Source organism: Somniosus microcephalus, chromosome 9 (assembly GCF_052327205.1).
Source record: "Somniosus microcephalus isolate GS21.2 chromosome 9, FLI_Smic_1.0, whole genome shotgun sequence".
Classification (NCBI taxonomy): Eukaryota; Metazoa; Chordata; class Chondrichthyes; order Squaliformes; family Somniosidae; genus Somniosus; species Somniosus microcephalus.
In genome coordinates this window covers 231,573,298-231,595,934 of record NC_140995.1, presented here as the reverse complement: position 1 = coordinate 231,595,934, position 22,637 = coordinate 231,573,298, and the positions used below count along the sequence as shown (strand labels likewise).

At 47.1% G+C, this 22,637-nt stretch overlaps 1 protein-coding gene across 10 annotated transcripts in view; it reads left to right on the top strand.

Annotated features, from left to right (window-relative positions):
* LOC147113118 (serine/threonine-protein kinase MRCK alpha-like) overlaps positions 1-22,637 on the top strand; it is a 705,238-nt gene that overhangs the window by 322,037 nt on the left and 360,564 nt on the right. For all 10 annotated transcript variants that reach the window (XM_085997998.1, XM_085997999.1, XM_085998000.1 and 7 more), the window contains exon 5: positions 8,954-9,102. In XM_085997998.1, coding sequence (XP_085854124.1) covers positions 8,954-9,102 — 149 coding nt within the window. The remainder of the gene's footprint in view (positions 1-8,953; positions 9,103-22,637) is intronic.

The window sequence follows — 22,637 nt, the reverse complement described above, 5'->3', positions numbered from 1 at the left end:
CCATGGAGAAGCTGCACAGGTTCTAGGCACCATATTATAGAAAGGATATTGGTGCTGCAGAGAAGGTACAGAGGATCTAGGCACCCCATTAATCACACACCATCCTGACTTAGAAGTATATCGCCGATCCTTCATCGTCGCTGGGTCAAAATCCTGGAACTCCCTACCTAACAGCACTGTGGGAGTACCTTCACCACACGGACTGCAGCGGTTCAAGAAGGTGGCTCACCATCACCTTCTCAAGGGCAATTAGGGATCGGCAATGAATGCTGGCCTTGCCAGTGACGCCCACATCCCATAAAACAAATAAAAAAAACAACATTTAACAAGAAATTAGACAAACACTTGAAGAAAAATAATAAAGGGTCCAGGGAATTAGGATTAGAATGGATAGTTCCATTGTCGAGTCATCATAAGCACAATGTACTAAATGGGATTAGATTCGATAGTACTGATGTGGAGCTGGCACAGGCACAATGCAGCAAATGGCTGACCCTTGTGCTGACATTTCTGATGGTAGAGAGGAGTCATGCCCATGAGGCTGCACCAGATTCAGAACCAGATCTGAGGTGACCAACCAATGCAATAACTCACTCACACACACACCAAGTAGCTTAGCATCATCTGGATATGATGCAACTACTTGTGCAGTTTATGAACTGGATTTTCTGATATATTTGTACCATTTCAAAATCAGACTTTGAAATGACTTGTCCAGCAAAGGTACATGAGAAATTTTACTTAAATAACAAGCTAAATTCAGCAATTAATCTTAGGAAATCCTAAAGTGGAAAGAAATGGTGGTGGAAATATATTAACAGCAGAATATCTGGACAGAGTTCTAAAGAAACAGAAGTCTGAATAGATGCAGTTTTGTCTTTTAGCCACCCATAACAAAAATGAACTTGGATTTCTGCAGGTGTTTGTTTAAAGCTGCAGTACCCTTTTATTAGGCTCCATAGGCTTATTTTATTACACATTCAATGTCAATCATATGCTATATTTTGCATAAATCAGCTCTCAAATAGGGCTAGTTCTACATGTACTGTGTTATAAAGTGATGTTTAACATTCTGTGCACCCGTCATAAATTTCTATAATATATATGCTAACAGGTCTCCCGTGGCATGTTCATGGTAAGTTAGAGGATACGCTGTCTTATCTCACGTGATATATCAGGATCACTGATTTACAGTGATTAAGTCAAATAGCACTTTTATTATAGAGTATTTTAGAAATTTGTGATATTTTCAGGCTTGAATTCCATGATTGAGCATATTTGTGTTGAAATGTAAATCAGTGGCCTTGATTACTGCTACATATTCATTTAACCATGTAGTTAATGTTATTTAAAAAATTTTTTAAAGCCCAGGATGTAGGGACGATGTTGCAGGTAGGTGTGAGGTAGGTTGCAGGAACTGGATGCAGCAGTCCTGGAGAACGGGCAAGAGGGTGTGTGGATTGGTGGTGTTGAGATGATGGCACTAGAGATTGGGAGCAGTTGAATTCCAAAGTTTGTTCAGACTTCAGAAAGTTTATCTGTTCAAAAGGAATGTGTCTCTGGCTGGTGTGGTAATAGAACAGAGTCTTTCACCTTCTGAAGGTGAATCAGGTAGTAGTTCGGAGATGCCAAGCTTGGGTTTTAAAAGCCTGTAGATTAAAAAGAAAAGAAATACCAAGGGGCAGAAAACATTAGTGGGCGTTGTATACAGACCCCCAAACAGTAATGCTGAGGTTGGGGATGGTATTAAATGGGAAATTAGAGACGCGTGCAGTAAGGGCACAGCCGTTATCATGGGTGACTTTAATCTACATATAGATTGGTCTAACCAAATTAGTAACAATACTGTGGAGGAGGAATTCCTAGAGTGTATACGGGATGGTTTCCTGGACCAATATGTTGAGGAACCAACTAGAGATCAGGCCATCTTAGACTGGGTATTATGTAATGAGAAAAGATTAATTAGCAATGTTGTTGTGCAAGGCCCCTTGGGGAGGAGCGATCATAATATGATAGAATCCTTCATTAAGATGGAGAGTGAAGTAGTTGACTCAGAGACTAGGGTCCTGAATTTAAATAAAGGAAACTACGATGGTATGAGGCGCGAGTTGGCTAGGATGGATTGGGGAACATTACTTAAAGGGTTGACGGTGGATAGGCAATGGCAAACATTTAAAGATGACATGGATGAACTACAGAATTTGTTCATCTCTGTTTGGCATAAAAATAAAACAAAAAAGGTGACTCAACCGTGGCTAACAAGGGAAATTAGGGACAGCATAAGATCCAAGGAGAGGACATATAAATTGGCCAGATAAAGCAGCAAACCTGAGGATTGGGAGCAGTTTAGGATTCAGCAAAGAAGGACAAAGGGATTAATTAAGATGGGGAAAATAGAGTATGAGAGTAAGCTTTCAGGGAACATAAAAACTGACTGTAAAAGCTTCTATAGATATGTGAAGAGAAAAAGATTGGTGAAGTCAAGCGTAGGTCCCTTGCAGTCAGAATCAGGGGAATTTATATTGGGAACAAAGAAATGGCAGACCAATTAAATACATACTTTGGTTCTGTCTTCATAGAAACATAGAAGATAGGAGCAGGAGTAGGCCATTCGGCCCTTCGAGCCTGCTCCGCCATTCAATGAGATCATGGCTGATCACCCAAATTCAGTACCCTGTCCCTGCCTTCTCCCCATATCCCTTGATCCCTTTAGCCTTAAGAAATATATCCAACTCTTTCTTGAATATATTTAATGAACTGGCCTCCACTGCCCTCTGTGGCAGAGAATTCCACAGGTTCACCACTCTCTGGGTGAAGAAATTCCTCCTCATTTCAGTCCTAAATGGCTTACCCCTTATCCTTAGGCTATGACCCCTGGTTCTGGACTCCCCGGCCATCAGAAACATCCTTTCTGCATCTAGTCTGCCCAGACCTGACAGAATTTTATTGGTTTCGATGAAATCCCCTCTCAATCTTCTAAACTCCAGTGAGTATAAGCCCAATTGATACAATCTCTCCTCGTACGTCATTCCTGCCATCCCAGGTATCAGCCTGGTGAATCTTCGCTGCACTCCCTCCATGGCAAGAACGTCCTTCCTCAGGTAAGGTGACCAAAACTGCACACAAAGGAGGACACAAATAACCTTCCAGAGATGTCGGGGAACATAGGGTCTAATGAGAGGGAGGAATTGAATGAAATCAGTATTTGTAGGGAAATGGTGTTAGGGAAATTGACGGCATTGAAGGCCGATAAATCCCCAGGGCCTGATAATCTACATCCTAGGGTACTTAAGGAAGTGGCCCTAGAAATAGTAGATGCATTGCTGGTCATCTTCCAAAATTCTACAGACTCTGGAATAGTTCCCATGGATTGGAGGGTGACATAAGAAACCTACTAGGTACTTGGTCTAAGCGTTAAACAAAGCTTTAATCAACTGTTTTATAACATGGAGGTCTAGTTGTATCCTTCACTAGTTCCTGTTAAGAATGTCCTGCACAAGCTGGGCCCGTGCCCGAGTATTTATACTCTCCCTGGACAGCGCCACCTGTAGGCCGCTCAGTATTATTTCATAAGTCTTTCTTTCATGAATGACTGATTCATGTCAGAGGGTAGCTAATGTAACCCCACTATTTAAAAAAGGTGGTAGAAAGAAAACGGGGAATTATAGACCGGTAAGCCTGAAATCGGTAGTGGGGAAAATGCTAGAGTCCATTATAAAAGATGTAATAGCAGAGCACTTGTAAAACAGTGACAGGATCGGACAAAGTCAATGTGGATTTACAAAAGGTAAATCATGCTTGACTAATAAGAGCATAAGAAATAGGAGCAGGAGTAGGCCATACGGCCCCTCGGGCCTGCTCCGCCATTCAATAGGATCATGGCTGATCTGAATCTAGACTCACGTCCACTTCCCTGCCCTCTCCCCGTAACCCCTAATTCCCTTATCTGCTAGGAAAATGTCTATCTCCATTTTAAATTTATTTAATGTTGCAGCTTCCACAGCTCTCTGGGGTAGCAAATTCCATAGATTTACTACCCTCTGAGTGAAGAAATTTCTCCTCATCTCAGTTTTGAAAGGGCAGCCCCTTATTCTAAGATTATGCCCCCCTAGTTCTAGTCTCACCCATCAGTGGAAACATCCTCACCGCATCCACCCGATCAAGCCCCCTCACAATCTTATATGTTTCGATAAGATCGCCTCTCATTCTTCTGGACTCCAATGAGTAGAGTCCCAACCTACTCAACCTTTCCTCATACGTCAACCCCCTCATCTCCGGAATCAACCGAGTGAACCTTCTCTGAACCACCTCGAGAGCAAGTATATCTTTTCTTAAATATGGAAACCAAAACTGCACGCAGTATTCCAGGTGTGGCCTCACCAATACCCTGTATAACTGCAGCAAGACTTCCCTGTTTTTATACTCCATCTCCCTTGCAATAAAAGCCGAGATTCCATTGGCCTTCCTGATCACCTGCTGCACCTGCATACTAACTTTTTGTGTTTCATGCACCAGGACCCCCAGATCCCTTTGTACTGTAGCACTTTGCAGTTTCTCTCCATTTAGATAATAACTTGCTCTTTGATTTTTTCTGCCAAAGTGCATAACCTCATACTTTCCAACATTATATTGCATCTGCCAAATCTCTGCCCACTCACTTAGCCTGTCTATGTCCTTTTGCAGGTTTTTTATGTCCTCCTCACTCACTGCTTTCCCTCCCATCTTTGTATCGTCGGCAAACTTGGATATGTTGCACTCGGTCCCTTCCTCCAAATCGTTAATATAGATTGGATCTACTGGAATTTTTTGAGGATGTAACTGGTAGAATAGATAAGGGAGAACCAGTGGATGTGGTGTATTTGGACTTTCAGAAGGCTTTCGATAAGGTCCCGCATAAGAGATTGGCGTGTAAAGTTAAAGCACATGGGATTGCGGGTAAGGTACTGACTTGGATAGAGAACTGGTTGGCAGACAGGAAGCAAAGAGTTCGAATAAATGGATCTTTTTCCGAGTGGCAGGCAGTGACTAGTGGGATATCGCAGGGATCGGTGCTAGGACCCCAGCTATTCACAATATATATAAATGATCTAGACGAGGGAACTAGATGTAATATCTCCAAGTTTGTGGACAACACAAAGTTGGGTGGGTCTGTCTGCTGTGAGGAGGATGCAGAGAAACTCCAGTATGATTTGGACAGGTTGGATGATATGGCAGATGCAGTATAAGGTGGATAAATGCGAGGTTATCCAATTTGGTGGCAAAAACAGGGAGACAGATTATTATCTGAACGGCAATAGATTGGGAAAAGGGGAAGTGCAACGAGATCTGGGTGTCCTTGTGCACCAGTCGCTGAAGGTAAGCATGCAGGTGCAGCAGGTGGTTAAGAAGGCAAATGGTATGTTGGCCTTCATAGCGAGAGGATTCGAGTACAGGAGCAAGGATGTCTTGCTGCAGTTGTACAGGGCCTTGGTGAGACCACACCTTGAGTATTGTGTGCAGTTTTGGTCACCTTCTCTGAGGAAGGATGTTCCTGCCATGGAGGCAGTGCAGCAAAGATTCACCAGACTGATACCTGGGATGGCAGGAATGACGTATGAGGAGAGATTGGGTTGATTGGGTTTATATTCGCTGGAGTTCAGAAGAATAAGAGGGGATCTCATTGAAACTTATAAAATTCTAACAGGACTAGACAGACTAGATGCAGGGAGCATGTTCCTGATGGTGGGGGAGTCCAGAACCAGGGGTCACAGTCTAAGGATAAGGGTTAAGCCATTTAGGACTGAGATTAGGAGGAATTTCTTCACCCAGAGACTGGTGAACCTGTGGAATTCCCTACTACAGAAGGCAGTTGAGGCCAACTTATATTAAATATATTCAAGAAGGAGTTAGATATATTTCTTAAGGCTAAAGGGATCAAAGGATATGGGGAGAAAGCAGGGACAGGGTACTGAATTTGGATGATCAGCCATGATCTCATTAAATGGCGGAACAGGCTCGAGGGGCCGAATGGCCTACTCCTGCTCCTGTCTTCTATGTTTCTATCTCAGTTTCTCGGATGCTCCACGGTAACTCCAGCCGCAGCTCCAGCACGGAAACGCGGATTTCGAGTAGCTGCAGCTGGAGACACTTCCTGCACATGTGTTCGCCCTGGACACCTAAAGTGTCCCTGACTTCCCACATAGCACAGGAGGAGAACTCCACGCTGCCGAGCTGCCCTGCCATGTGCTACCCTTAATTTACTCCCTTTATTTCCTGTAAATTAAAGAATATTAAATACACTAGGGAGCTTGCTTCACTTTACACACTAACTCTAAACTAGAGACCTTACTTTGACTTTAACGACAGACTGTAGAAATACTCACCAGGTCTTACTTACCAATCAGCTCCTTCCGTGGTTATGACGTCACTTTAGCGGTTTTGCAGTTGTTGTTGTTTGACTGCTCCTGCTCTCGGACTCTTTCCTTGGTGTAAAGTAAGAACCAATTCCCAACTTGCAGCAGTCTGTTTAAACCGCACTCTGTCTTTGCGCTCGGTCTCCACCCGGGGCCGCTCTCGCTGCTTCTGCTGCCGGTGAGTCTGGGCCGCTCTCTCTCTCCCCCGCTCTTTAAATCCTCGATCTCCACCTAGGGCCGCTCTCGCTGCTGCCGCCGGTGAGTCTGGACACAGATTTAAGGTTTTGGGCAAGAGATACAGGGGGGATGTGAGGGGAAGCTTTTTTACGTAGCGAGTGGTGAGGACCTGGAACTGGCTGCAGACGGAAGTGGTGGAAGTGAAGACACTCAGTGTTTTCAGTGACTTGAGGGAAATAAACTTGCAGGGCTACAGGGATAGAGCGAGGGAATGGAACTGACTGGATTGCTCTGCAGTGAGCTGGTGCGGACTCGATGGGCCGAATGGCCTCCTTCTGTGCCGTTATGACTCTATGAACTCTATTAGGTCACCCCTCAGCCTTTTTTTTGCAAGAGAAAAGATTCCCAGCCTGTTCATCCTTTCCTGATATGTATACCCTCGTATTTCTGGTATCATCCTTGTAAATCTTCTCTGCACCCTCTCCAGTGCCTCTATATCCATTTTATATAATATGGCAACCAGAACTGTACGCAACAAGGTTCGATACAGGTTTAGCATAACTTCCCTACTTTTCAATTCTATCCCTCTAGAAATAAACCCCAGTGCTTGGTTTGCCTTTTTTATGGCCTTGCTAACCTGTGTCACCACTTTTAGTGATTAGTGTATTTGTACTCCGAGATCCCTTTGTTCCTCTACCTCACCTAGACTCGTACCCTCCAAGTAATAAGTGACCTCCCTATTCTTCGTACCAAGATGTAATACCTCATATTTATCTGTGTTGAACTTCCAATAATTTGAATCAAGCAATGTAAATAGCGAAGCAGACTGGGAATTTAGGGGTGGAATTTCCCCAGGGATTCTCCGATCCCCCTCTGTAATTTTGGCGTAAACCTCAGAGAAATGGCATAAACAGAGTTTTACACAGTTTCTCCAGGATTTCCGGTGACAGTGGGATTAGATTTACATTGCTCTAGCAAAGAACTGGAGCAGGCACGATGGGTTGAATGCCCTCCCAGTGTGCTGTTTACTTTTATGATTATTTGGTTCTATCAGACAGGAATTTTGGTTCCAGGCTACAGCTTTCCACGTGTGTAATAGTGTGCCACCTGAGTAAAATCTGCCAAAGCAGTACTGTTCCACTTGTGAAAGTAGGTAGAGTGCAATCTCGGGCAAATCGGCCTTTAGTGGTGAATGTTGAAATTATTGCTGTACATTTGGCTGAGCACACTTGGTCTTTTTTTTGCCTTTAGCTACTTGTACCTAAAGGTCTTAACTTCTGTGAGTGTTGGCAGATGGTATGCAGGCAGAAGCAGTGAGCTCACTGAATTTGGAACGGCGACAGGCCAGGAAATGTATTTTGTAGATGTACGTCTGGTCTACATTAAATCTTCTATGTTTATTGGAGAACCACAATATTTGAGTGACTGAGTTAGAAACCCAAAGTGGCAAATCAATGCTTTCAGCCCAATTTTAACAATACTTGAATCTGGGGTGGAAATAAAAAAAGCATATTTTAAGTAATTTTTATTTGAAGCTACTTATTCAGGATTATGGAAAATTAACTTTGTATATATGTTCCTTTTAAAACAAAAAAACTGCTCTGCACAGTGCAGGAGTGATGGGTCCTGAAAATACCATGTGCTGAAGATGCACATGAAAGAGACTTTAGTTTAATTCTTCACAAGTTCACCACCATTTAAGATTCTTCAAACATGTCACCATTGTTAGCAATTTGCAGAGTTAGGGATCTACAGGTTCCTATTATAGGTCAGTCATCTTTAGTTTGACAATTTGACGGGTGCTTCTCAGGTTCCCCTGGATTTCTTAACCCAGGATCACTTGGGTCAGGAGATCATTGTCTCATAGGCTTAGCAGGTGTCACGCAAGTCAGATGAGTTTAGCCAGTCTTGACAGTTACTCATTTCCTGTTGTGCAAGACCTGAAGGCAAACCTGTCACTTAAGCAATGGATAGCTAGCTATAGGATGGTCGAATGCATTCTACACTGCTACCATCTTGAAGAGAAGAAACCAGGGGTGGGTTATGGGTCTTTGCACCTGTTCTGCAGCTGCTTCCTGGCAATCTGTTTGTCTTGCAATCAGATTTCTAACCCTCACAGCACCGAAACACAGCACCCTAACCAGTCTGGGGCTTGAACTGACTCCGGAGTGAAGCAGAATGTGTTTTCCTCCACTGGAATCTCAGTTCCTGTTACTCCAGAGTCAGATGGGATCCAAACTTCAGATTTATCCGAGAACTTTAGCGTTGGAGCAAAAGATGCTACAGCTGTAGTGTAAATGCCGCCTGAGATGGAGATCTAATGAATAATGGGAAAGTTACTGACTCGCTCAATATTGTTCTTTTGCTTCTCCCTTGGTTCCCAGTATCTTGTGATGGACTACTACGTGGGAGGAGACCTTTTAACACTACTCAGTAAATTTGAGGACCGATTACCAGAGGACATGGCAAAGTTCTACTTGGCAGAAATGGTGTTGGCCATCGATTCTGTTCATCAGTTACACTATGTGCACAGGTAAGATGAACTGATGTAATGGTTTGATAATTCCAGGGACCACAAGGTTAACTATAACTGACTGAGAACTTGTCATACATACTTGAAGATCTTTGCAAGAATATATGGACCAGTGGTAATTTTTCTTATTTTATAAATAATTTTAAAATAAGTTTGCTTTAAGCTAATGTCCTTATTGAGTTTATTTCTAATTCTGCCAATTCCAAATTTAGAGGAATGAAAAAAGCCGCAAAACATTTTCTTATTTGTAAATCATCGACTCAGAAAAGCATTTAAATTTTTCAAATGAAAATCAGCAGTGTGCATTTGGCCAGCCTTTTTCGACTTCTGTTACCATCATCACTAGCAAACCTCTTCTTAGGTTCGGACAGAAGGTCCATTAAAATTGGGGGGAGAAAGCTGAGGCCTCAATGAGGTGAATCCCTAGCAAATGCAGTGCCTATTGCCACTAGTTTGCAGCACAGAGTGTGATTGTGAAGATTATGAATTCATTTTGTACAGAATAATAAGATGAATAGAATGGGCAGTAGGGGTCGGAACAGTTTTACTTTTGTTCTGTGTTTGGCAAAATCCTTGTCCAGGTAAAACTTTAAATTGAAAAATACTCCGTTAGATCCATATGTTTAGTATGTTGCCATATTCTCTATTTAAAAAATGTACAGGGATTGGTGATTGTTAATGTGTAATAGATACATTAAAGACGTAGGCCTAGAAATTCAGTCGCGTTTGCGCCCACTTATTGGCTAAAGAGTGGTTTGCGCCGGAAGTTTTTTAGTGCCCGAAATTCAGTTGGTCCCTAAAATCGGCGTTAGCCGGTAGCGCTGCGCCGGCACCGATGACGTCATCGGTGTGCGCAGCGCCCCGGTTCCAACGCGATTCCGTGCCGACGGCCAAATTCAGTTGCGGCCGCCTCGCCCGTAGCGGCCGCAAACAGCGTTTGAAAAACGGGGCCTTGCAGCTCCGAGAGGCCGGCGCATAAAGGTGGAGGGGCGGGCGGCCGCTTTCCCGGCGGGCGCCTGGCCGCACCTCCCTCCCCGGACTCCTGCACCACCCCCCCCGCGTCATTGGTGTCTGACTCCCGCGAGCCCGGCACTTCTCCGTGGTGCCGGGCTCATTTGCCGGGGGAATCCAGCGGCGATCTCACGGCTGCAGGCAGCTCCTCAAGAGAAGGAGGAGGCCTGCAGTACCCCAGCCTGCCGCACCGCATCGGGTGCCGCAGCGGCAGCTGGACACCTGAAATTGACTTTCATCGCCCCAAGCGAGGCGGCCAAACCCTGCAATAGCGCCCGCCTCCGTCTTGGGGCGCCGCAACTGAATTTCAGGCGGGCGCTACGGGAATCCGGGCGAGCGCTAAATTTCGGGCGCTAAAGACCTGGCGCGGCGATAGCGAATTTCTAGGCCGTAGTGTCTCACAAGGGTGTTCAGCAGGAAGAGGCTACGATGACATAATCATAGCAATATGCCAACCAAGTAAGTTCTTCCATTGGGCAGGGGAAGACCAAATACTGTCTGTCTCCACACATCAGTGCTTTGAGTGTTTTTAAAAATGTATTCTTTCATAGGATGTGGGCCTACATTTATTGTCCATCCCTAATTGCCCCCTAGAAGGTGGTGGTGAGCCGCCGCCTTGAACCGCTGTTCTTTGTAGCAGTTTGGTACAACTGAGTGTCTTGCTAGGCCATTTCGGAGGGCAGTTAAGAGTCAACCACATTGCTGTGGGTCTGGAGTCACATATAGACCAGACCGAGTAAAGACAGCAGATTTCCTTCCCTAAAGGACATTGGTGAACCAGATGGGTTTTTACGACAATCTCGTAGTTTATGTAATCCACTATCTTTTTATTCCAAATTAAATTCCACTGCTGCTGTGGTAGGATTTGAACTCATGTCTCCGGATCATTCGTCCAGGCCTCTGGATTACTAGTCCAGTAATATAACCACTATGCTACCCTTCCGTTTGTGTAAATACGATTTGTACAGATGTGTGAACTAGGTAGAAGGAAGTGTAACTGTTTTTTGCGGTGGCCAATTTCCTATGGCCCCTGCTGCAATTGCCAATTATTGTAAGTGGTTTTGCCCCGCCCGTAGCGAGCATGCAAACCCCCTTACTACAAGTTCTGGACGATAGGGATTACTGAGGACAGATTTGAACACTGACAGCGTTTTCGGGCTCACCCATACAGTGTTTATTAAGGTTGACAAAACCACTCCACTTGCGTACAGTACAAGCGGTGTGAACACAACAGTATAGTTTAAAACAGTACAACCCTGACTTGTCCAACAAGCCCCTGCTGTGCTGACTTAGCACAACCTAAAAACACCCTCCCGTGAACTAAACTATCACTGGACCCTTCCAACGCTAAACCCCCTCTGGTTTGGTAGGAACATACAGGCACCCCCTCACACAGCTAAGTGATCTTGTGGGTGTGTAGGCTTGGCAATGCTCACCTAGATCTTGATCTTGCTTGTCGCTTCCTCCCGTCCGTCTCGGATACCTGTTTCCGTACCGGCCATGCAGCATGCGAGTCCCAGCCTTAGTCGAAGTCCGTCTCGGTTGGAAGAGCAAGGCTCAGCTCCTCTTGACGTTCCGTTGTGTGGAGGGCAGGAGAGAGAGAGAGAGCTATTCAAACTGCTCTCTAATATACCCCTCCAATACACAGACCGCTGTCTGTGGTTTTAATGGACACATGGCCTTAGGGAAATGGTTTCCAGGCTTCCTCCAAGGTTTGGATGGTTTAGATCACGTTTTTATCTCCCAGCCGATTAACTTAACGAGCTCATCTTCTCCAGAAACAATGAGTCACCAGCTTCGTTATTCAAGACTTCGGAGTGGGCCTCTCCGGCCATTGTTTCCAAGGAAAGTTCGTTACCATACGAATGCAACCTGGCTACGTGAGCCACCTTCAGCTTGAGTGGTTTTTCACTGCTTCCCCCCCCCCCCCACCCCAAAACAGCCTGTCCAGTTTTTAATAAGGGTATATGTTCATAATCTAAACATCCATGGAGTCTGCGCCAACTGCTACAGGCCTCCCTTTGATATTTCAACTTTTCCCAAACAGAAATATCATCAAAAGTTCTGTCGTCTTCTGCTGTGGGAGGCGCACTGTATATCCCAACCAAACTGTACATCAAATTTTACCCCAGGGTCCTTTATCTCACACTTTATACAACAAATCACATCACAGTTACAGGTATATATACAAACAGACAGTCAACGCCGGGCTATCCTTTAATCAAAGCTTGCCACCGGTTTTGGAGTGTTTTACTTCGCTTTCTGCATGACACCCGGAGAAGGTAAAACACTAACACACATTGAACTACTACAATCACATGAGAAATCACACAAATCCATGGGGGAATCTCAATATTCAGACCGATGTCCCACCACGGCGGAGAAACCAGGGCCTAGAAATTCACTATCGCCGCGCCAGGTCTTTAGCGCCCGAAATTTAGCGCTCGCCCGGATTCCCGTAGCGCCCGCCTGAAATTCAGTTGCGGCGCCCCAAGACGGAGGCGGGCGCTATTGCAGGGTTTGGCCGCCTCGCTTGGGGCGATGAAAGTCAATTTCAGGCGTCCAGCTGCTGCTGCGGCACCCGATGCGGTGCGGCAGGCTGGGGTACTGCAGGCCTCCTCCTCTTAAGGAGGAGCTGCCTGCAGCCGTGAGATCGCCGCTGGATTCCCCCGGCAAATGAGCCCGGCACCACGGAGAAGTGCCGGGCTCGCGGGAGTCAGACACCAATGACGCGGGGGGGTGGTGCAGGAGTCCGGGGAGGGAGGTGCGGCCAGGCGCCCGCCGGGAAAGCGGCCGCCCGCCCCTCCACCTTTATGCGCCGGCCTCTCGGAGCTGCAAGGCCCCGTTTTTCAAACGCTGTTTGCGGCCGCTACGGGCGAGGCGGCCGCAACTGAATTTGGCCGTCGGCACGGAATCACGTTGGAACCGGGGCGCTGCGCACACCGATGACGTCATCGGTGCCGGCGCAGCGCTACCGGCTAACGCCGATTTTAGGGACCAACTGAATTTCGGGCACTAAAAAACTTCCGGCGCAAACCACTCTTTAGCCAATAAGTGGGTGCAAACGCGACTGAATTTCTAGGCCCAGTTCTTTTATCTCATTCCCCGTTTCTCTGTTCCATTGCTCGAGGGTATAGAAATGCTTTTGGGAGAGTTCAGCTTCCTTTATTAATTTTGTGAGGTGTTCGGGCAGGGGAGGAATTTCATACCCGAACTGTGTTAGGTATTGTTGCAGGTCCTGTACCATGTCGTTCACCGTGAGGTGTACCGTGGTGGATGTTATAAATCTCATCATCATGAAGAAACGACTCATGAAATAACACTGGATGGCCAGCTGGTGGCACCGTCCAAGGAGTATAAATACTCGGGCGTTGCCCAGGGACATTTTGTAAGACAGGAACTAGTGAAGTATAACTAGACCTCCATGTTTTGAAACAAGTTGATTAAAGCCTTGCTTTATACTCGAACCAAGTGCGTAGTGAGTCTTATTACGTCAGGGGCTCTGGAATGGGAATGATGCACTCTTGAGCCACCTGAACGGCTTTGTGGGGTTTGAAGCAGAAAGTCTTATCGGTGACTGGTCACCAAGTGTCGTTGTGTACCCGGTACTGGTCCACGTTTGTCGTGACGCAGTACGTCCCTCTGCCCGCATATGCTACCTGGGGTGGAACGTGGCTTTGGGCCATCACCTCCATGGTGCAATTAATGGGCTCCGCACCCTCTGATTCAAACCCGCACACTGGCCAATTAAACGCATTCAAATGCTGGGGACACAACACCATGTATGCGCAATAACAACAGAAAATGCTGGAAAAACTCAGCAGGCCAGACAACATCCGTGGAGAGAGATTAAAAGTCGACGTTTCGGGTGAACCCTTTTTCAAAACTGGAAAGGAAATAAAATAGATCGAAGGCAGGGCTGCGATCGGACAGAAGAAGTAAAGAGACATTAAGAGGTATTCAAAACCAGACGAGATGGTAATAGGACAGAGGAGACAAAGACGGCTCAGATTAGGTGTGACGTGTACTGGCAGGATGAGAAACAGCTGCCATGTGGGAGAGAGAAAAAAAAGGAAACGGGGGGGGTGGGGTGAAGGGAAGACCCAAAACAAAGGGGTGGGAAAAAAATATATACAGGAAACTTTGGTTTATCCGGAAGTTGTATGTCCGGAATACTCGATCTAACGGCAAAAATCAGGAGCTGTTTTCTGTACGTTTTTTTAGATCTCGTTCTTTTTTTTTTTCCCAGTCAGCCACTGCAAGGTCTGTAGCTATAGCAACAGCTTCAACTACAGACGCTTGCAGCTGCAGCCGACTCTTTAGAAGCTGTAGTGTTTGTTGTCAGATACGGAGATGAAAACCTCCGTATGCTTCAACATTAACTTTGTATGTCCGGCAGTTTTGATAGATCGGCAACACGCTGGTCCCGTCAGTGTCGGATATCACAAAGTTTCCTGTAAGTAAAAATGTAATAGGGGCCGAGGTTATGATCTGAAATTGTTGAACTCGATATTGAGTCCGGAAGGCTGCAAAGTGCCTAATCGGAAGATGAGGTGCTGTTCCTCGAGTTTACGTTGAGCTTCCGTGGAACAATGCAAGAGGCCAAGGACGGTGAGGTCCGAGTGGGAATGGAGCGGTGAATTAAAATGACAGGCGACCGGAAGCTCGGGGTCACCCTTACGGACTGAACGGAGGTGTTCCGCAAATGTGTGCGCCCCTGCTTTGGTATCCACTGAGGTCAGTGCCGGTCATGGTGTGCTCCCACTTTACAACAAACGGTGGGGCCCCATGATGTCGCACGTGCACCCCATCCCTTAGGACGCCAATATTCTCTACTCGGTATACTGGCGCTGGCCGCGGTGACCCGCCCATTACCAGCATCCGGAGTACAATCCCCATTACAGTGTGGTTGGACTGGCCACAGTCAACTGGGACCGGGTATGCCTCTGAGGCCAGTCAGAGTTGGCACGGGCTCATTAAATTTTCGTATGGGCTGAGCGCAGTGAGGTGCCGGCTGCTGACCCACGAAGGGATGCGACCTTGCTGTAGGTCCTCCAAATTACTGCGCCTTTCATTCAGTAGCCACACACCGTACAACACACACGCATCGTTTCTCGCTGCCTGCGCCAAGGCATTCTGATCCTCTCTGATCAAACTATTGATCGTCTGAGCGTGTGCCTCCAGCTCGGCTATGACTTCCTTTAAATGTATAGCCATAGCCTGATTGTCCCGTAACTCTGACCCCTCTAGCTCGTTACCCTCCCCCAGTATCTTTCGCATCTGCTCCCTTAAGGTGTTGATCTGCAACTGTGCATCGTCCATACTGTTGATGATGGACGTGCCCGTGCTGAAGGCTGTAGCTGCATCATTAAATACCCCCGTCTATATCTCCCCGAACCAACGTGATGGTTTACAGTTAAATCGTACAGACTTTCCCGATTCATGTCCCTGTAACTTAATTCATAAAATTGTCGGAACATTTCCTTCAACAGGGCCTCATAATTTTTCCGTTTCTACCGGACACCACCGGGACAGCTGTACCCAGGTTAAATTTAGAATGACCGACGTGACTTCGTAGTGAACGTCTTGGTACAAGACCTTGCCGGTCGGGACTAACACTAACCCATTCCTCGGTCCCGGTGTGGTGGCGGGGCAACTAATCTGTGTTTCCTGTACCTGTGGGGCAGTGGGCAGGGGCTTCCTCTCGTGTGCTACCAGTTCCGTGGAATTTACTGTGTTGGGAGGGTCTGGAATCTCGCAGGAGTCCCCACTCTGATCCCGGCCCCGGAATCCTGCCATCGCTGCAAGAAGGCAATCGTCGCACCTGCTGGGCAGACCCGTTCCGACCCCCACATACACACGTAAATTCCCTGTTCCTCTGTTCCTCTTTCCACCCTTTGTTCCAGCACACTTCTATCCCCCCTTTGCCCCCGTAATCTGTCAGTACGTATCATCTCCCAGTCCGCGGATCGGTTACCCCTGGCCTTGCCCAACTTCCTTAACCACCACCACCGTCCCAAGGGAATATGTCCCTCACATCTTCGTTTACCCTTGGTCACCCTAACCCGTGTGGCTGTGACCTGCAGTTTGGGACACGGTATGGAAGCTTCTCCATACGTGAAACCCTCTCTGCTGGAGTACCAAGTCGAGTTCGATCCCAGCCACCCTGGCCACCTTCCCTCGTGGAAGTAAGTGGCCATTCCATCCATGTCCCCTGTCCTACCCCGTTGTGTCACGGTAGGCCTGTTCCCTCCTGTGCAGCCGTAGAGGAAGGACACCTCGGTGTCTCCTCTTTCCATGCTGCCAGTCCCGATCATCATTAGGAATAGAAGTATGATAAATATGTTGGCCATATCCCCTTGTTCCTCCGATCTCCTTTGGTCCCCTGCCAAAACAAAAGCAAAACAGTTTTGTTCTGCGAGAGGGTTTTCCTCCACGGACCTGGTTTTGGTTATTTACTAAATATTTACAGGGTTCCCTGCCGCATTAACGAGCGCCCCATTTAAGACCTCTCCTGTCAGGGCCTCTTGCAGCTCGTGGTCAGCGAGTAGTGAGGCGTCCACAGCACCCTAGGCCGTGGGACCCGACTGCCCCTCCTTACCGCCCCCCTCCTCCGGGTCATCATCGTCCCACACCATGGGAGGAAGACCTGCGTCCACCAGGCTCATGACTGTGCCCTGTGCATTTTGGCCTTTATTTTCCCCTCTTCGGGGTTAACCAACTTGCACTGGTTTACATGAAACCATTTTGTGCGTTTTGGGAGTTTTACTGCATATACCATGGGGCTCGCTTTATCCACGATATTATAAGGCCCCATGTACAGCGGCTCGAACGCCCCTACTCGGGCGTAATTACGGACCATTACCTGGTCTCCCACCTCCTACTCGTGGGTTCTCTGGGGTTCTAACAGCAGCCGATTTTTCTGGTGCTAACTCCCCAGGTTACTGGCTGCCAGCCAGTGAATCCGTTTCAATGTCTTGTACAGATTCTGGACAAACCTGTCCCATTTTACCTCCCTGACCTGCGCTTCAGTGAGGACCGGTGCCAACACATGGGTTGGGGTGCGCTTAATCCTCCCGGTCATAAGCACGTGTGGGGAGTACCCTGTGCTTCTGGAGGGGCTGGCCCGGACACCCATTAAGACTAGAGGCAAGACCTCGTCCCATCTCTGCGGGAACGGGCTTATCTCCTTAGTCCAGTTAATGCGCTCCACAATCCCCGATGACTGGGGGTTGTGAGCCACATGCCACTTCCCTTGTATTCCCAAGAGTTTTATGGTGGCCTGCATCACCTGCCCCGTGAAATGGCTCCCTTGGTCGGACTCGACGACCTGTGGCAGCCCCCACTGGGAGAACACTTCCCTCACCAGGATTCTAATTGTTGCGAGTGCCGTGGCTGCTCGGCAGAGGAAAGCTTCCACCCACTTGGAAAATACGTCCACCAGGACTGACCAGTACTTGTTGCCTGCTTTAGTGGTGGGCAGCGGCCCGATGAAATCGACCTGCAGGGGCCGCCACGGCCCCTCTACCCTCCTGGTGTGTCCTATGGGGGCTTTCCTGCGCTGCAGATCGGGGTTATTGGCTGCGCACAGAAAACTCGGACATCCTCCCTGAGCTGGGGCCACCACCCTGCCTCCTCTACCCTTTGCCAGGTAGTTTCCGGCCCTGGGTGTCCCGCTCCCGAGCCCCCATGGGCCAACTGGAGGAACGCCTCTCGGTGCTGCGCTGGGACTACCCACCGATCCCCTTTGAAAAGCATCCCCTCTTTGATACTAATGTCCGCTGCCCCGAACGGACCTTCTATGGACTCCCCATTCTCTCTCTTTACCAGGATGGCCTTATGGACGGGATCCTGGGCTTGGACCTGGTCTAAGTCCAGGGCCAAAGCTACCCGCTGTGTGCCTCCCTTGTCCCAGATTGCTCTACCGGACCTGCTTTGTACGAATCCCAGAATACTCCTTCCCTGGCCCCCTGTTTGGCCAGCTCGTCTGCCTTTTGGTTGCCCTCCCACTTGGGCTCTGTCTTTGAATGGGCTTTAACTTTGTGAATATAGTGATCTCCCTGGGTGCCTGTGGCCTCCAAAATTTTACCTAGCAGTGGTGCTGTTGCTAGGGGCTTCCCATCTGCGGACTTGAATCCACGCCTGGCAAAGATTGCCAAATATTCCGTGCATGAGTTGCATGTGTACATAGAATCCGAGCAAATGGTGTAGGGGGTGGGGAACTCATCAGGGTGGGTAACCACGTACGCCACCGCCGCCAGTTCGGTATGCTGAGTGTTCAGGGTGTTGGGGAGTTTAATGGCCTTCGCTATTTTGCCATAGGGTCATAGATTCCGCACCCGGTGAGACGCTCCCCCTGGACCCGTCTATACAGATGCCCCGGCCCGTCGGGTGTATCCCAGCCCGGAATCCTTCATCTACATCCCACACCCCTTCTACCATAGATACATAGAAACATAGCAGATAGGAGCAGGAGTAGGCCATTCGGCCCCTCGAGCCTGCTCCGCCATTCGATGAGATCATGGCTGATCATCCAAACTCAGTACCCCGTACCTGCCTTCTCCCCATATCCCTTGATACCTTTAGCTCTAAGAAATATATCTAACTCCTTCTTGAATATATTTAAGGACTTGGCCTCAACCGCCTTCTGTGGTAGAGAATACCACAGGTTCACCACTCTCTCGGTGAAGAAATTCTTCCTCATCTCTGTCCTAAATGGCTTACATCTTATCCTTAGACTATGACCCCTGGTTCTGGACTCTCCGACCATCGGGAACATTCTACCTGCATCTAGTTTGTCCAGACCTGTCAGAATTTTATACGTTTCGATGAGATCCCCTCTCATTCTTCTAAACTCCAGCGAGTATAAGCCCAATCGACCCAATCTCTCCTCATACGTCATTCCTGCCATCCCAGGGATCAGCCTTGTGAATCTTCGCTGAACTCCTTCCATGGCAAGAACATCCTTCCTCAGATAAGGCAACCAAAACTGCACACAGTACTCAAGGTGTGGTCTCACCAAGGCCCTGTACAACTGCAGCAGGACATCCTTGCTCCTGTACTCAAACCCTTTTGCTATGAAGGCCAACATACCATTTGCCGCCTTCATCGCCTGCTGCACCTGCATGCTTACCTTCAGCGGCTGGTGCACAAGGACACCTAGGTCTCATTGCACTTCCCCTTCTCCCAATCTATTGCCATTCAGATAATAGTCTGCCTTTCTGTTTTTGACACCAAAGTGGATAACCTCGCATTTATCCACGTTATATTGCATCTGCCACGCTTCTGCCCAATCACCCAACCTGTCCAAATCATCCTGGAGTTTCTCGGTATCCTCCTCGCAGCACATATGCCCACCCAGCTTTGTGTCGTCTGCAAACTTGGAGATATTACATCTAGTTCCCTTATCTAGATCATTAAGGTATATTGTGAATAGCTGGGGTCCAAGGACCGATCCCTGCGGTACCCCACTAGTCACTGCCTGCCACTCGGAAAACGACCCGTTAATTCCTACTCTCTGCTTTCTGTCCGCCAACCAGTTCTCTATCCAAGTCAATACCTTGCCCCCAATCCCATGTGCCTTAACTTTACACGCTAATCTCTTATGCGGGACCTTATCGAAAGCTTTTTGAAAGTCCAAATACACCACATCTACTGGTTCTCCCTTATCTATTTTCCCAGTTACATCCTCAAAAAATTCCAGTAGATTAGTCAAGCACGATTTACCTTTTGTAAACCCATGCTGACTTTGTCCGATCCTGTCACTGTTTTCCAAGTGCTCGGCTATTACATCCTTTATAATGGACTCTAGCATTTTCCCCACTGTCAGGCTTACCGGTCTGTAATTTCCTGCTTTCTCTCTACCACCCTTTTTGAATAGTGGGGTAACATTAGCTACCCTCCAATCCATGGGTACAGTTCCAGATTCCAACGAATGTTGGAAGATGATCAGCAATGCATCTACTATTTCTAGGGCCACTTCCTTAAGTACCCTAGGATGTAGATTATCAGGCCCTGGGGATTTATCGGCCTTCAATCCCGTCAATTTCCCTAACACCATTTCCCTACAAATACTGATTTCTTTCAGTTCCTCCCTCTCATCAGACCCTATGTTCTCCAACATCTCTGGGAGGTTATTTGTGTCCTCCTTTGTGAAGACAGAACCAAAATATGCATTTAATTGGTCTGCCATTTCTTTGTTCCCCATTATAACTTCCCCTGCTTCTGACTGCAAGCGACCCACACTTGATTTCACTAATCTTTTTCTCTTCACATATCTATAAAAGCTCTTGCAGTCAGTTTTTATGTTCCCTGCAAGCTTACTTTCATATTCTATTTTCCCCTTCTTAATTAATCCCTTTGTCCTCCTTTGTTGAATCCTAAACTGCTCCCAATCCTCAGGGTTACCGCTTTTTCTGGCCAATTTATATGCCCTCTCCTTGGATCTTATGCTATCCCTAATTTCCCTTGTTAGCCACGGTTGAGTCACCCTTTTTGTTTTATTCTTATCCCAAACTGGGATGAACAACTTCTGTAGTTCATCCATGCGGTCTTTGAATGTTTGCCATTGCCTATCCACCGTCAACCCTTTGAGTGACATTCCCCAATCAATCCTACCCAATTCGCACCTCATACCATCGTAGTTTCCTTTATTTAAATTCAGGACCCTAGTCTCCGAGTCAACTATTTCACTCTCTATCCTAACGAAGAATTCTATCATATTATGATCGCTCTGACCCAAGGGGCCTCATACAACAAGATTGCTAATTAATCCTCTCTCATTACATAATACCCAGTCTAAGATGGCCTGATCTCTGGTTGGTTCCTCGACATATTGTTCCAGAAAACCATCCCGTACACGTGTGGGCCGTCCCTGGGTAAATCATGTTGGCTGCTAGCTTTGGCTCGGTCAACCCCTGCACTCTCAAGTTCACCTGTGAGAGACCCTTGGGTCGGAGCGATCATAATATGATCGAATTCTTCATTAAGATGGAGAATGAAGTAGTTGACTCGGAAACTAGGGTCCTCAATTTAAATAAAGGAAACTACGATGGTCTGAGGAGCGAGTTGGGTAGGATTGATTGGGGAATGGCACTCAAAGGGTTGACGGTGGATAAGCAATGGCAAACATTCAAAGACCGAATGGATGAGCTACAGAATTTGTTCATCCCAGTTTGGCATAAAAATAAAACAAAAAAGGTGACTCAACCGTGGCTAACAAGGGAAATTAGGGATAGCATAAGATCCAAGGAGAGGACATATAAATTGGCCAGAAAAAGCAATAATCCTGAGGATTGGGAGCAGTTTAGGATTCAACAAAGGAGGACAAAGGGATTAATTAAGAAAGGGAAAATAGAATATGAGAGTAAGTTTGCAGGGAACATAAAAACTGACTAAAAAGCTTTTATAGATATGTGAAGAGAAAAAGATTGGTGAAGTCAAGCGTAGGTCCCTTGCAGTCAGAATCGGGGGAATTTATAATGGGGAACAAAGAAATGGCAGACCAACTAAATACATATTTTGGTTCTGTCTTCACAAAGGAGGACACAAATAACCTCCCAGAAATACCGGGGAACATAGGGTCTGATGAAAGGGTGGAACTGAAAGAAATCAGTATTTGTAGGGAAATGGCGTTAGGAAAATTGATGGGACTGAAGGCCGATAAATCCCCAGGGCCTGATAATCTACATCCCAGGGTACTTAAGGAAGTGGCCCTAGAAATAGTAGATGCATTGCTGGTCATCTTCCAGAACTCGATAGACTCTGGAACAGTACCCATGGATTGGAGGGTAGCTAATGTTACCCCACTATTCAAAAAAGGTGGCAGAGAAAAAGCGGGGAACTAAGCCTGACATCGGTAGTGGGGAAAATGCTAGAGTCCATTATAAAAGATGTAATAGCAGAGCACTTGGAAAGCAGTGACAGGATCGGACAAAGTCAACATGGATGTACAAAAGGTAAATCATGCTTGACTAATCTACTGGAATTTTTTGAGGATGTAACTGGTAAAATAGATAAGGGAGAACCAGTGGATGTGGTGTATTTGGACTTTCAGAAGGCTTTCGATTAGGTCCCGCATAAGAGATTAGCGTGCAAAATTAAGGCACATGGGATTGGGGGCAAGGTATTGATTTGGATAGAGAACTGGTTGGCGGACAGAAAGCAAAGAGGGTAGCCTCAGTCTGCAGGACGATATAGATGGGTTGGTCAGATGGGCGGAACAGTGGCAAATGGAATTTAACCCGGAAAAGTGCGAGGTGATGCACTTTGGGGGGACTAACAAGGCAAGGGAATACACAATGAATGGAAAGACCCTAGGCAAGACGGAGGCTCAGAGGGATCTGGGTGTGCAAGTACACAGATCCCTGAAGGCGGCGGAACAGGTGGATAAGGTGGTAAAAAAGGCATATGGGATACTTGCCTTCATTAGCCGAGGCATTGAATATAAGAGCAAGGAGGTTATGATGGAGCTGTATAAAACACTGGTTAGGCCACAGCTGGAATACTGTGTGCAGTTCTGGTCG